Source organism: Schistocerca americana, chromosome 4 (assembly GCF_021461395.2).
Source record: "Schistocerca americana isolate TAMUIC-IGC-003095 chromosome 4, iqSchAmer2.1, whole genome shotgun sequence".
Classification (NCBI taxonomy): Eukaryota; Metazoa; Arthropoda; class Insecta; order Orthoptera; family Acrididae; genus Schistocerca; species Schistocerca americana.
Window position 1 is genome coordinate 292,553,890 of NC_060122.1, and position 15,798 is coordinate 292,569,687.

The 15,798-nt window shown below is 39.9% G+C and overlaps 1 protein-coding gene across 6 annotated transcripts in view; it reads left to right on the plus strand.

Annotated features, from left to right (window-relative positions):
• Positions 1 to 15,798, plus strand: part of LOC124613949 (myosin heavy chain 95F) — a 400,236-nt gene that overhangs the window by 354,929 nt on the left and 29,509 nt on the right. For all 6 annotated transcript variants that reach the window (XM_047142716.1, XM_047142717.1, XM_047142712.1 and 3 more), the window contains 2 exons: positions 298 to 388; positions 1,995 to 2,137. In XM_047142716.1, coding sequence (XP_046998672.1) covers positions 298 to 388; positions 1,995 to 2,137 — 234 coding nt within the window. The remainder of the gene's footprint in view (positions 1 to 297; positions 389 to 1,994; positions 2,138 to 15,798) is intronic.

Genomic DNA, 15,798 nt, shown 5'->3' on the forward strand with positions numbered 1-15,798 from the left:
TTTACAAAATGAAAGTACAATCAAATATTACTGTAAAACACTTCATCTGTGTGAAGAAACCTCTGTTTCCAAATTGTAGGCTGTTTTTTTATTTGTATGTGTGTGCCTGATGTCGCCTTATATGTATGTATAATTGTAATGTTTTTGGGAGAATGTGTAATGCATGTATTTGAAATAATTAAATCTACCTTATATTTTATACCAATAATAATTGTCGTAAGGGCTAAGAAACTTTATTACATTTTGTTGTAGTATGGAATTTAAGCATTACACTCTTGATTTCACTGAAATTTTCAGAAAGGCTGAAATGGAAGCTAGGAGAAAGGCTGAGGAAGAAGCAAGGAAAAAACAAGAGGAGGAAGACAGGAGAGCTGCTGCAGCACTTCAGGTGAGTGCTAAAAGAAGTTAAATTTTCATTCTTTAGTGTAACATTTTCTGTGAATTACCTGTCATCTCTTTATCAAGTGTTAATCAAATTAATACTGCTTTATGCTTTGAAGAAGAAAAAAAATGTTTGTCTTTCACATAGAGAATTACAAAACATAATTAGTAACAGCCATATAATACATTTGTAAAGAATTCCTCTATATTTTTACTTTAGTACTGAAGAAACAGTTGCAGATATTTTTCTGTACATACGTTTCCTTTAGGTGGCAGAAAATCAACTGATTCTTTATTACTTCTTATACACATTGAGGAAATTGGTGTAAAGATCCATTGCTGTTAGAAACTGAATTTAGAGATGCTAAAAGCACCATTACTATTTCTTGTCTGCTTGAAGTGCCATCTCCCAATGGATTTTTAAGAATCCCCTAGGAGACCCCTCTGCAACTAATTGCAGGAAAAGGAATTTGGTTTTCTTGGTGGGCACAGGGGCAGAAAAAGACAATAATTATGCTCAACATTAAGTCAGTTGTGTCCGAGTTGAAACTGAAATCTAAAAAGTTTGTCAAGTGTGATAAATCTATTGCCAGCCATTTGTAAGAGTATGTTGTTAGTTATCATGTACATTACCATCTGGAGATGACAGTGGCCGTGTGTGTGTGTGTGTGTGTGTGTGTGTGTGTGTGTGTGTGTGTGTGTGTGTTTCACTACATCTGACTAAAGGAATTAGTCCAAGCTGATAGTATCTAACAGACTTTTTTTGTACATGCCTTTTTGGTTCTCAGTGCCGCCTCTGTGTGGTGAGTAGTAATATATGTATTTCATATTGGCAACCCAGGATGGCTTAGTGGCAGTATACATTGCTACTCACCAATAGAGGAGCTGTTGAGTTGCAGACAGACACAACAAAAAGACTGCTTCACATTTAAGCTTCCAGCCAAAAGGCCTTCTTCTAAGGTAGAAAACACACCCATTCACGCAAGAACAATCTATCACATGCAGGACCACTAACTCTGGTCACTGAGGCTAGACTGGAGCAGCTGCACCTGATGGGAGAAGCATTCCATGTATGGAGGGGTTAAGGATGTGGCTGGGGTGGGGAGGGGGAGGAATAGCAGGGTAGGGATGGGGGAGGGTGTGTTGCTTGTAGGAGCATGCACCTACATGGCGGCGACAGGGTATGGCATCTTGGTGCAGTTGGGTGGCATGAGGGGGGGGGGGGGGGGGCAGAAAAGGGGAGAAGTAGTGGAGGAGAGGAGGAACTATTGGATGCATTAGTGGAACAGAAGGCTATTCAGTGCTGGAGTGGGAGCAGTGAAGGAGATAGGTGGGTAAAGGACGGGATTAGTGAAGATTGAGGCCAGGGTGTAACAGGAAAAAAGGATATATTGCAGGGAGAGTTCGCACCTGCAAAATTCTTATTGTTGTTATTCCAACTACCTAGAAAATTTTACCAGTTATTGTTTGTGAGATTCATGTCTGTAGTGATATGGAAACTGATGAATGTTATACCTTTTGTAGTTGATACAAAAGCCAATTTTTGTGAAAACTCAATTTACTGACTAAATTATAGTTCCATTATTAACTACTTAAAATAAATATATTTGCAGAAGCAACTGGAAAAAGAAGCTTTGGAAGATGCAAAGTACCGTGAACAGTTAGAGCAAGAAAAGAGAGACCATGAGCTAGCACTCAGACTGGCTCAGGAAACAAATGAACAGATTGAGGATATGCCTCAACCATCTGCTGCGAGGTAGGTTTCTTTATCTCAGTGAGGCAAAGTTTTAGTTCTGTAGATACATTAACTATGGACAAAATTATGGTGTATATGTTGCTATGAGGGAGTAATGGATACAACTACACTAGTGTCTGTAACTTAAATATATGCATGAAATGAGAGCAACAAGGTAAGTCTTAATCAAAGGACTACAGCATACAACAGTGTCCAATTAAAGTAATTAAAAGAGCTGTGAAAACAAAGCATAATTATTTTTAAAAATCGCTAAACCAGATAATGTCTTTCCCAACAAACCTCTGTTCTGCACATCTATTGTAGAGTGTGCCTTTGGAGTTAGATGCACATCTTCTCAAATTTTTGGTAAACTGATAGATCTTTCTGCTTCTTTCTTTTCTTTTTTTTAAATTCAATTAACTGAATGCTTCTTGCATTAATTCCTTTTTATTCATCTGGGCTTCGTTCAACTTCTGATGTCAACAAGACTTTTGTTTCATTTAAACTAGTAATGAAGCACTCTTTGCCTTTGTAGCAACTTACCGACATACACTATGTGATCAAAAGTATCCAGACACCCTCAAAGACGTATGTTTTTTGTATTAGGTGCATTGTGCTGCCACCTACTCCCAGGTACTCCATATCAGTGACCTCAGTGGTCTTTAGACATTGTGAGAGAGGAGAATGGGGTGCTCCGCAGAACTCAGACTTCGAACGTGGTCAGGTGATTGGGTGTCACTTGTGTCATACATCTGTACATGAGACTTCCACACTCCTAAACATCCCTAGGTCCACTGTTTCCAATGTGATAGTGAAGTGGAAACTTGAAGGGACACATACAGCACAAAAGCGTACAGGCCGACCTCGTCTGTTGGCTGACAGAGACTGCCAACGGTGGAAGAGGAATTCCAAACTGCATCAGGATCCACTGCAAGTACTATGACAGTTGGGTGGGAGGTGAGAAAACTTGGATTTCATGGTTGAGCAGCTGCTGATAAGCCACACATCGCACCAGTAAATGCCAAACGATGTCTTGCTTGGTGTAAGGAGCATAAATATTGGATGATTGAACAGTGGAAAAACATTGTGTGGAGTGACGAATCTTGGTACACAATGTAGTGATCTGATGGCAGGGTGTGGGTATTGCGAATGCCCGGTGAACATCATCTGCCAGTGTGCATAGTGCCAACAGTAAAATTCAGAGGCAATGGTGTTATGGTGTTGTCACATTTTTCATGGAAGGGACTTGCACCCCTTGTTGTTTTGCTTGGCACTATCACAGCACAGGCCTTCATTGATATTTAAGCACTTTCTCGCTTCCCACTGTTGAAGAGCTATTCCAGGGTGACAATTGCATCTTTCAACATGATTGAGCAGCTTTTCATAATGCATGACCTGTGGCAGAGTGGTTATATGACAATAACATCCCTGTAATGGACTGGCCTGCACACAGTCCTGACCTGAATCTTATATGAGGGCCGTTCAGAAAGTAACCTCCGGTTGATTTAAAAAAATACACCAAGTTAAATAAAAATATTTTAATATATACATCTTACAACTACATCTTTGCATTATTTTTCTACATAGTCTCCATAGCGATTGAGGCACTTATCGTATCTCTTCACAAGCTTTGAAATTCCTTCTGCATAAAAATCACCCGCTTGTGCCTGGAGCCAGCCTGTGACCGCATCTTTGAGCTCTTCGTCGTCATCAAACCGCTGTGACCCGAGCCATTTCTTCAAATGCATGAAGAGGTGATAATCACTTGGCGCCAGGTCTGGGCTGTAAGGTGGATGGTTGATAACGTCCCACTTGAAGGACTCAAGAAGGGCCGTTCTTCTGCGAGCAGAGTGAGGACGGGCGTTATCGTGCAAAAAAACGATACCGGAAGTCAGCATACCACGGCGTTTGTTCTGTATAGCCCGTCGTAACTCGTATTGTTTCACAGTACACGTCTTGATTAATGGTCGTACCACGTTCCATTAATTCAACCAACCAAACCCTTTTGGCATCCCAAAACACCGTTGCCATCAGTTTTCTGGCAGAAAAATCTTGCGAGGCGTTTCTTGGTTTGGTAGGCGAATTTGAATGTGCCCACATCTTTGATTGTTCTTTTGTCTCAGGGTTCACATACTTAATCCAGGTTTCGTCACCGGTCACGATTCTGTTTAACAATGGTTCTCCTTCGTCCTCATAACGTGACAGAAAGTCTAATGCAGAGGCCATTCTTTGAGTTTTGTGGTGGTCGGTAAGAATTTTGGGCACCCATCGTGCACAGAACTTACGGTAACCCAATCTTGCTGTCACTATCTCATACAAGAGAGTCTTAGAAATCTGTGGAAAACCAGTAGACAACTCCGACATTGAGAAACGTTGATTTTCACGAACTTTTGCATCAACTGTCTGAACGAGTTCGTCAGTCACCAATGATGGTCTACCACTCCTCTCTTCATCATGAACGTTTTCTCGTCCACTTTTAAATAAACGTACCCATTCACGGACAACTCCTTCACTCATAACTCTTGGTCCGTACACGGCACAAAGCTCACGATGAATAGCTGCTGCAGAATATCCTTTGGCTGTAAAAAACCTTATGACAGCGCGCACTTCACATTTGGCGGGGTTTTCTATTGCAGCATACATTTCAAACTGCCACAAAAACTAAACTAGCACAGGTACGACGTTCACTCGACCACAGCTTGATGCCGACTGACCTGTTGAGTGCGTGAACGCACAGATGGCATTGCTACTCCCCCCACAACCCGCACTGTGATCAATTGGAGGTTACTTTCTGAACCGCCCTCGTAGAAGACCTTTGGGCTGTTTTGGAACGCTGACTTCATGCCAGGCCTCACCGACCAATATTGATACCTCTCCTCAGTTTAGCACTCCATGAAGAATGGGCTGCCGTTCCCCAAGAAACCTTCCGGCATCTGATTGAACATACACCTGTGAGAGTGGAAGCTGTCATGAAGACTAAGGGTGCACCAACACCATATTGAATTCCAGCGTTACTGGTGGAGAATGCCACAAACTTGTAAGTCATTTTCAGCCAGGTGTCCGGATACTTTTGATCACTTAGTGTAGCTATAGAACCACAACAGACCTTTTGAACTCATCACAACCTTGGTCATCATATATATGTTAAAAATATCCTCCACTGCAGCTCAAGCTGGAGAGTCCTGACTGATCATGAGAAGGAAGTATGGACTACTTGCACTGCTGATAAGTCATACATTTGGTTGCAGTACCTCATACCTACTCCTCTGAGCATTAAAGGTATTCCTCAATATGTCAAACTTCAAACAGACATCCAGCATGATGCTTCCCCATGCTAGGGCCCCAACATTACCAAAATGCTAACTTTCCACATTGTTAATGTGATTTTATTGGCTACCACTATCCCTCAAGCTGTACCACAAGGATCATTCTGCAAAACCAGAACAGAATTCATCTTAAAGAGCTTGTTACTCTATTCATTCATGAATATTTCTGAATGTACTACTTTTAAATTGAACGATTTTGTCTCTGCACTCCTGTGGAGGGGACACCTGCTGCTGAACATCAGGCACATGGACCAGTACACACTTTTTTGGAAAAACTGCACTTCACTGCTATCTCGGCTGTAAACTCTGCTGAAAATTGTATTCAAAACATCAGATATTGGCTGTGTTGTAGCCTAATCCTTCCTTGGTCAACCTTGCCTCTGGGGAACATTTCCTGTATCTCAAAATTATCACCAAAATCTTGAAATAACACTTTGTGCTCACTCTCTTCTCTTCTTCGTCTTCTTCTTTTTCTTCATCTACTACTACTACTACTACTACTACTACTACTGAGACTTAAATGTGCATCTGACAGCTTCAGGGTGTGCAATGATTCTATTTCACAAAGCAAAATCCATATGGAATCTCTACAGCATTGTGCTGCTCTCAGTAGAAGTGCAACCATGCCTGACACCCATTGGTCCTTATGAACTGCTTTTTGTTGTCCTTGGATCAAATGTTTATTCAAAGCAGAATCTTCTCCTTTTCTATACACAAAGCACGGTTCCAGATAAGGGTAAATATTGACTGCTATCCAGTGGTCACTTACTATACCTTTCTTTTTTAATTTTCCTGGTTATGTTTCAATTTTGGACACTAGGGTATGTAAAGAGGTTTGCAAATTAACAGAATTTCATGCCTGAAATGGCTTTAAGATGAATGGGGAAAGGAAAATGACATAAGATTATAAACATAATGATTATGTGGCATAAGAGTGTTTTAACCTTAAGCTATTTCATATAACTGTCTTGGACATTTTAGTATGTTTCATTGATTCATGTATATCATCTATTTTTAAATCAACTCACGCTTTTATTTCTAACTATTGTTGTTATTGACTTATAGACTTCTACAGCTGTGTGATATTACAGTCTTCAGATCTCAGCAATGTTTAAAGTAGTTCTCTATACTGGTCATATTTTACCCATTGACACTTGTGTCCAGATGTAGACTAGGAGCACCTTGGTGGACTTGCAGTAACACTGTTTTGATACACATACACCATAATGACAAAGTACATCTATGTCTGTTCAACAGCGTGAGAGTTCAGGAGAAAATATATGAGAAAATAGGGTCTTTTTACTGACCATACTAGTGGCAGTTTTCAAGAATTTGTTTCCAAGCCCATTGAGATAAAGTAATATGATATAATCATATTAAATAAGAAACCATTTTATGACACAATCATAACCAATTTTGATCACAGTGGTGATCTTCAGATGCTAAAAGCATATTTGGTGAACACATGTTCATAGATAGTCAAACATGTTCATAGATAGTCAGTTTGATAACACATGAACATGTTCACAAAATGCCACTTTTACTTACTTACTTTACATATCTGGGTCACCAGCTACACTGCATATTTGCAGTAATCAGCCACATGAATGGCTTTGTCATGTGCTATGATAAAGTCTATCACTGTGCAAGTTTTACCTATTTTTGGGTATATTGATAGATGTTGATGATCCTGTGTTACACCAGACTCACAAGAGTCACTCTCTTCATACCCCCATTTCCTCAGGTTGGTTCTGTACCATGTGATACCAGTTTGTAAGCAGTTAAGTGCCATCCAGGCTGGAAATGGTGGGTGATTCCCAGCAGCCAAATGTTCCTTGGGATTTATTAGTGTCTGATTAATACAGGTTTGCCATAAATATTCTCACTATATTTCATTTGATTCATCTAAGGAATTGGTTATTCGCATAAAACATCACTGGGACTTTAATCATCTGTGCTGTATTTAGTTGCTGTATAGCGGGTGTCTGTGATCATCAGACTGTTTTCTCCTTTTGAACTCAGCTGCAACTTTCCTTCTGATTGTGGCTGGAGCTATGCTGACAATGGGGTGAAATTGTTGAACTGGCATTGGTTTTAGACAGCCAGATAACTATGCACACAGTCTCATTATTGGCACATAGATGTATATGATGTATTTGGTGTGTGCAGAGTTGTACCATGCAGCTTCTGCATGCTCTGGTGCAGAGAAACGTAGTGCAAGTGCCATTATTCTGAAATTGAACTCCTCATTTGATGCTGGTTGGTTTTTGGATGATATTATTCCTCACACATACTTTTCCCTTAATGTTTTGACCATGCATCTGAAATTTCGAGAGTCCTGTGAAGTTGGATACCCAAACATGTTGATAAGTCATCATGGTTCAACTCCTGATCCTGCCACATTACTTTCAGTTGCCTATGTGTGTCTTTATTTCTGAGGTTGAAGGCACACGCCAGAGTTTTACAGTGATTTGGCTTGGGGAAATGTTCTCTATAGTAGGTAACTAAGTCTTCAGGAGCCTACATAAGTTTCCCTTCCACTTCCTCAAATGATTTTCTTTGTGCAGTCATGGCAGTATCATTGGCGTATATAAACTGTCTCGTATCAGTGTTTATAGGCTGGTCATTTGTATGGTTGTTATATAAAATTAGTGACAGAACACGGCCTGGAAGTAGGCCATTCTTTTGCTTTCTCTCGCAGCTATTCCTCTCATGTAGTGCCACATAAAAACATCTGTTTTGCGGGAGACATTCCACAAATTTTGTCATCCGGAAGTCCTCAGTCATGTTATAAAATTTAATGAGCAGCTGTTGCTTCCTGACAATCTCATAGACAGCTGAGAGGTCTATAAAAGTGACTCCAGTTATCGGGTTCCATTTCAAGCCATCTTTTTGTGTTGGGTGAGATGGAGTATTTGGCCACAACATGACATATGAGGCATAGATTCTGTTAGTTCTGTTATGACTTTCGTCTCTGTTGAGCCAAAAATTCTGTCATGGACCATACTTTCAAATGCATGGTGGACATGATGAAGACAAGACACAGGCCTGAAGTTTTGTGAATCCTTAGGTTCTTTCCCTGGTTTTAGAGGGGCTATCACCTTGGGTTTTCTCCAGAGAATGTGCATGATAGTGATACCACTGTCAATTAACTATACACTCAATTTTAGGGCAGCAAGCCCAAAATGCTTTATTTGTTCAGTGTGGATATCATGCAAGCCAGCTCTGCACTTGGTGGGTCAATCATCTTAACTTTTCAATACTGAATGGTCTGGCAAAGATGTCCACTTCATTACTCATATCATGTTGAATTTTCACTTTAGATAGTATTTTCTCTTCTGTCAGTAGGTATCCCAATGAGATCAGGTTCTGGAGTTACAGGTTTGTTGCAGATACTTTTTACTAACTTCCAAGCTCACCAGTTATTTTGCTTCGTCTCAGTTTAGACCATCTTTCCATTCACATTGTTGATACTGCTTGTAGAAACTCTTCACCTGTTTGAATAGTGTTTTCTGAGAAAGGATCATCATTGAACATTGATTGATACTGCTCTAGAAGTTCTTTAGATCCTCCTTCAAGGTCCACAATCTATTCAGTCCTGCTGGCCCTCAGCCTGTATTTCCTGTATATTTTTTTTACTGGAAGAACGAAGTTAACAGACAAATTGATACAATGTTCCAACAGCACAATTTCTTGGTCCAGTTCTTCTTTAAAACTCTATCATCTTGCTTTTTTAAAGCTGAAGAGTCTTTTAAAGGGAAATATTTTGTGTATGATAGCGGCACTTTTGACATCTGGAGGTGGCTATTGTGGCAGACACTGCCTATGATTGTGCCATAATGAAGCGATTGTGTCAAGAAATAAACACAACCTTATAAAAAGTCAATCACTGTCTTCTGAAACGAAATTTCTTTTTATCCAAATTCCTGTTTAATTTAGTTACCGTGTTCTGCTGAGTACTGATGGAAAATTCAGTTAATGATTATGGTGTGAATAAATTAACAGGTACTCCTTATTTGCTTCCATTCTGAACTGCCCTTGGACCACATACAACATTCCTTCAAAATTTGTAATCATTGTTAGTCTGTTTGCAGAGTGATTTGATTCTTAAGATAGAAATTTGTTTTTGGATGTAGTAAGCAAAGTTTTGGTAGGTGGAAGTGCTCTGCCCCCTATGATTGTCTCTTGTGTGCATGACCTTGCAAGAGCAGTAGGGAAGATTTTGTCACAGCTAGTGAGAGTGGAAAAGTGAGCATAAGAGATCTACAACTGCTTCTGGCCAATAGCTCATCAAAATAACTTGCCTTTGCGTGTTTCCTGGAATGTGTATAAAATTCGTACTCCTTTAGAGCAAACTGTCCCTCCTGAAATGTTAGATTACAATTTATACCACCTATAATCACTGGACAAATTCAGGCCCTGGATGTTTGTTTTCTCTGTGCCTATAAGATATACTATCATACAGTTACAGGTACACCTAAAAGGATACCAAGTTTCTGTCGATGACAGACTATTTCTCATTTAGTTACAAGCCATCACAGGCCATCACTTCTCATCAGCCCCTTACATGAGTATGATTCTATATGCATTTACTAAGAGTGGATACATAGCTGAACACCCTGCATGGTTTGTAACTCCCAAGGAGTTTGTCTTCAGTCTTGATAATGTGAACCTTTGGATCACTGTAGCATCCTATTTTTCATTCAGTGTTCATGGTGTAAGTTAATGGTTTGTTTTGAGCATTTCTTGAATGTAGACAATGTCCATTTTGTGAAGTGTAACACATACATTCCATAGAAGGTTGATCTCTCCACCTCACAGACACTCATTTTCTGTCACCTTCCTGTATGCACATGGTGAGTCATTAGCAGCTAATATTTTTCCTGTCCTAATCATTAGCACAACACTTTCAAATGAGCCTTACTAAAGGCTGAACTTGTGACCTCACAGTCATGGGATTCCTTGTGAGAGGTAACAAAGCGGCACTTTTGACTGAGACCCTGCAACTCGGCAACCCAAGCATGATACAATTCATGGGCTGCTGCCTTCGCTGTTAAACTCAGCCCTTGAGGAAGTAACATGAGCAGATTGGTGGTAATAAGCTGTCAGTAAGGGACACATTTCTTGACATGAGAGAAAAAAGGGTTCCTGAAGCAGATGGCAAAGTGATGCTATAAATGCTTCTTGTACACCTCCCTGCCCTCGACAGACTCGTCATAAGGTGGGGAAGGGAGGCAGATGGGCTGGCAGTTGCTGTGGCTTTGCGAGCAGTCTGGTCAGTAGCCTGTCCAACATCGCCATGTGTCCTTGCAGTTGCAATTCCAAATGCCAGTGGAATTCCAGCTTCTGCTGGAGTAAACGTTGAAGCACCACCTACACGTGTGCACCAGTTGTCATTGTCAAATTGGCCAGAAACAAACATGAAAGCTCAACTGCTGTTGTTGCCACTTGTGTAGTAATTCCAGACAGAAATAAGAATGTACACAAAGTTCTCACAGTTACAGTATTTCATACAAGTCAGGATACAAGCTAAGTCGAGTACACGATACAAATCACAGTTCACCGCAAGAGTGGAGTCCAAGTTACTGCAACAAAATAAAATAATGCAATGAGATAGCATGCTCTCTGCTCCAAGGTTATATGAAGTTATTTTCTTGATTGGTGAGTTGAGGTGATGCTGACCATTAGCGGTGCACGCAGGTCCTGATGTGGTGCTGTCATCTGATATCTGATCAAAAGCATGAGGATGCACAAGATAATGGAAACCACTGCATTAAAGATGCATAATGTGTATCCGAAGAACATGTGGTCTGTAACTGAAAAAGTGTCATGATGATCTCTCCATTGGCAAAAGATTCCAGAATAGATCTTTGGGAGGTGACCATGAGAAAAAATGTTGAATAACCAACGAAAGGATAAAATTCGACGAGTTGGGGCATGGAACATCAGAAGCTTGAACATGGTAGGGAAGCTAGAAAATCTGAAAAGGGAAATGCGAAGGGTCAATCTAAATATAGTAGGGGTCGGTGAAGTGAATTGGAAAGAGAGACAAGGATGTCTGGTCAGCTGAATATAGGGTAATAACAACAGCAGCAGAAAATGGTATAATGGGAGTAGGATTTGTTACAAATAGGAAGGTAGGGCAGAGAATTTGTTACTGTGAACAGGTCAGTGACAGCGTTGTTCTTATCAGAATTGACAACAAACCAACACCGACAATGATAGTTCAGGTATACGCGTCAGCATCATAAGCTGAAGAAGAAGAGATAGAGAAAGTATATGAGGATATTGAATGGGTAATACAGTATGTAAATGGAAATGAAAATATAATATTCTTGTGGGACTCGAATGCTGTTGTAGGGAAAGGAATAGAAGAAAAGGTTACAGGAGAATATGGGCTTGGGGCAAGGAATGAGAGAGAAGAAAGACTGATGGTGTTCTGTAATAAATTTCAGCTAGTAACAGCAAATATTCTGTTCAAGAATTTCAAGAGGAGAAGGTATACTTGGAAAAGGCTGGATGATATGGGAAGATTTCAGTCAGATCACATCATGGTCAGACAGAGATTCCAAAATCAGATACTGGATTGTAATACATACCCAGGAGCAGATATAGACTCAGATCACAATGTAGTAGTGATGTAGAGTAGGCTGAAGTTTAGAAGATTAGTCAAGAAGAATCAATACGTAAAGAAGTGGGATGCAGAAGTGCTAAGGAATGACGATTTATGCTTGAAGTTCTCTAAGGCTACAGATACAGAATAAAGAACTGCTCGGTATGCAGTACAGCTGAAGAGGAATGGACATCTCTAAACAGGGCAATCATGGAAGTTGGAAAGAAAAACAAGGTACAAAGAAGGTTACCTCAAAGAAACCATGGGTAACAGAAGAAATACTTCAGTTGATCTATGAAAGAAGAAAGTACAAAAATGTTCAGCGAAATTCAGGAATAAAGAAATACAAGTTGCTGAGGAATGAAATAAATATGAAATGCAGGGAGGCTAAGATGAAATGGCTGGATGAAAAATGAGAATAAATTAAAAAAGAAATGATTGTCGGAAGTACTGGCTCAGCATACAAGAAAGTGAAAACAACCTTTGGTGAAATTAAAGACACGGGTGGTAACAATAAGAGTGCAATAGCAATTGCACTATTAAATGCAGAGGAGAGAGCAGATAGGTGGAAAGAGTACACTGAAGGCCTCTATAAGGGGGAAGAGTTGCCTGATGTGGTACAAGAAGGAACAGGAGTCGATTTAAAAGAGACAGGGGATCAAGTATTAGAGTCATAATTTAAGAGAGCTTTGGAGAACTTAAGATTGAATAAAGCAGAAGGAATATATAACATTCCATCAGAATTTCTAAAATCATTGGGAGAAGTGGCAACAAAATGACTATTCACAATGTTGTGTCAAATGTATGAGTCTGGGACATACCATCTGATTTTCAGAAAAATATCATCCACACAATTTCGAAGACTGCAAGAGCTGACAAGTGCAAGAATTATTTCACAATCAGCTTAACAGCTGTTGCTTACAAGAATAATGTATAGAAGAATGGAAAAGAAAATTAAGAATGTGTTAGTTGATGATCTGTTTGAGTTTAGGAAAGGTAAAGCCACCAGAGAGACAATTCTGACATTGCAGTTTATAATGGAAGCAAGACTAGAGAAAAATAAAGACACATTCATATGATTTGTTGACCTGGAAAAAGTGTTCTACACTGTAAAATGGTGCAAGATGTTCAAAATTCGGAGAAAAATAGGGGTAAGCTATAGGGTGGGATGGGTAATACACAATATGTACAAGAGCCAAGAGGGAATAATAAGCGCGGATGGCCAAGAACGAATATGTGGAAAACACTGACAAGGAGAAGGGATTGGATGATAGGACACATCTGTTAAGACATCAGGGAATGACTTGCATGGTACTAGAGGGAACTGTAAAGGGCAAAAACTGTAGAGGAAGATAGAGATTTGAATAAATCCAGCAAATAATTGAGGACGTAGGTTGCAAGTGCTACTCTGGGATGAAGAGATTGGAACAGTTGAGGAATTCATGGTGAGCTGCATCAAACCTGTCAGAAGACTGATGACTGAAAAGACTGGAGTAGGATGTGGCAGGTCTTGCACCTGTGTCTTCCACAGGTGTAGCACCCATTCGGCAAGGGATTGGAATGGAAGTGGTATAGGAATGGACTGGGATGTTGTGTCAGTTGAGTGGGGAACTGGGCAACAGAGTTTTACTTTAGGAGGGATGGGAAGGAGCTTGGATAGCATGTACCACATTTTTGGGCGTGATGATAGGTAATCAAAGCTCTGGCAAGGGATATTATTCATTTGCTCCTGACCGGAACAATATTGGGCAACGAGGGGAGGAGGAGGGGGGAGTGCTCCTTTACAGCTGATTGTTGGGCATGGTTGGAGGAATAGGTATGTGACACTGTTGAGCGCAACATGGGTGCTTCGCAACTCATGCCATCTGGATCCTTCCCTCAAGCAAGTGTGTTTCTGAACTGTGTCAACAGGAGCTCTCCTTGCAAGACATCCTTCACCCCCATAATCTTCCTGGCCTCAATCTCCGCTAACCCACTGACTTCACACCCTCTACCCAACAGTTTCTCCTGTCTCTGTCCTGTCACCCTCCAAGCCCATGCCTCCACTTCACCATTGCATGCCCCACCTCACTAACTCTGGTACCCAGGTATTGCGTCGTTAGCCTGTGTACCTGACACCACTTCCTCCCACATTCTTAGCCTGCCCACCTGCTCTGCTGTCTTCCTCCAATCTTCTGCTAGCTCTTCCTGTTTCTTTCTAAATCTGCTGAACTGCTCTCTCTCTCTCTCTCTCTCTCTCTCTCTCTCTCTCTCTCTCTCTCTCTGTGTGTGTGTGTGTGTGTGTGTGTGTGTGTGTGTGTGTGTGTGTGTGTGTTTGTTTTAGCTGATTAGTTGATACAGTGAAGCATTAATAAGATCATGTCCCTTCATTGTAGTGTTTTAAAAGTGTATAAACAAATTCACAATAGTCATGAAACAAATGTGATCATTGTGTATGAGCAAGATTCTTGTCTGTCTTTTCAGCATTATGTGCTACTTGAACTAACTAACAATAATCAGAAAACAAGTGTTACTATTGTCTGTGACCAGGATTCCTGTCAATTTTTTCAACACTATGATCTAGTTTTACTAGATAGTTTAACCAATGTAACTATCCACAAGAGACTTATTTCTAATGTGGAACATCAAGCAAATATAGACTGAAAACTTCTTAAGATGTAGTGGTGCCAGACAGACTTGCAGTCATAAAATGTGCTAGTTTCAGATCTGTAAGTTCTTGTGTCCACCAAAAGTGGGAAAATAGTTGGAGTAAATGATTTTTGATATATGGATTGATTAATTCAATAATCACTACAGCTTAACAATATTTGTCCTAAGATAATGCCTGTTGTCAGGATATAATCAATGTCATAACTTCATATTATTGCACAGATTTTTCTTAAATGTTCAAGTGACAGGTGCTAAACCATTAACTGTTTTAGTACCCAGCACACTATGATAATTCCAGCTATGATTTGGGTTTTGCTACTAAGCATCATATTAAATTCATAAAGTCCCACTTGAAAGCAATAAGCTACTGTCATGTTAGTTACAAACTCAAAGAAGAATCACATAGGAAAGCAACATATCCACTGATATGGTAAAAAGTAACCCAAAATGTTGGAGCAGACTTATGTAAGCAATGGATATGATGTAAGCAGTGCAATATGAGAAAGTGACCTGTTCCACAGCAGTTATGATGTGCTATGATTTACATCTAATCTTTTGTGACAAATCACCAAAGCAGACTCAACAAACATGTTGCGAGACATCCTCAAGAATTACAAAATTATCCAAAATATAATGAAGGAAAAGGCAGTTTATAGGACGTTATATGTAAGAAATTGTGTCTGGTATGATAAACCACATGGATTTCAATATTCGTTTGCTATCAAAATAGATTTCCTTAGATTTCTTTGTCTGATTCCTATACATGGTAAATGGTGTTGAGGATGATCCATATTTTTGCTAATTGTGGTTCAACAGTTCCTGTTCTCTGAAGTTTCCAGTCCTAGCTTAGAGTATTTTTATGAATTAGGGGAACTCAAATATGAACAGTTTGAAAAAAGGATCGACTCCTCAATGTAACAAACAGTAGGGTACACCAGATTTCTTGTTAGTCTTGTGTACATGCGTGTTGATGCATCAGTGCTAATGAATAATGAGTCTCTCTTCTCAGCTTGTAAGCCTCAAATCAGCACAAACCTTGGTTTCAAAGAATATAATTTTTTTCCATTCAAAAGTCACATCCCATACTTGAATTA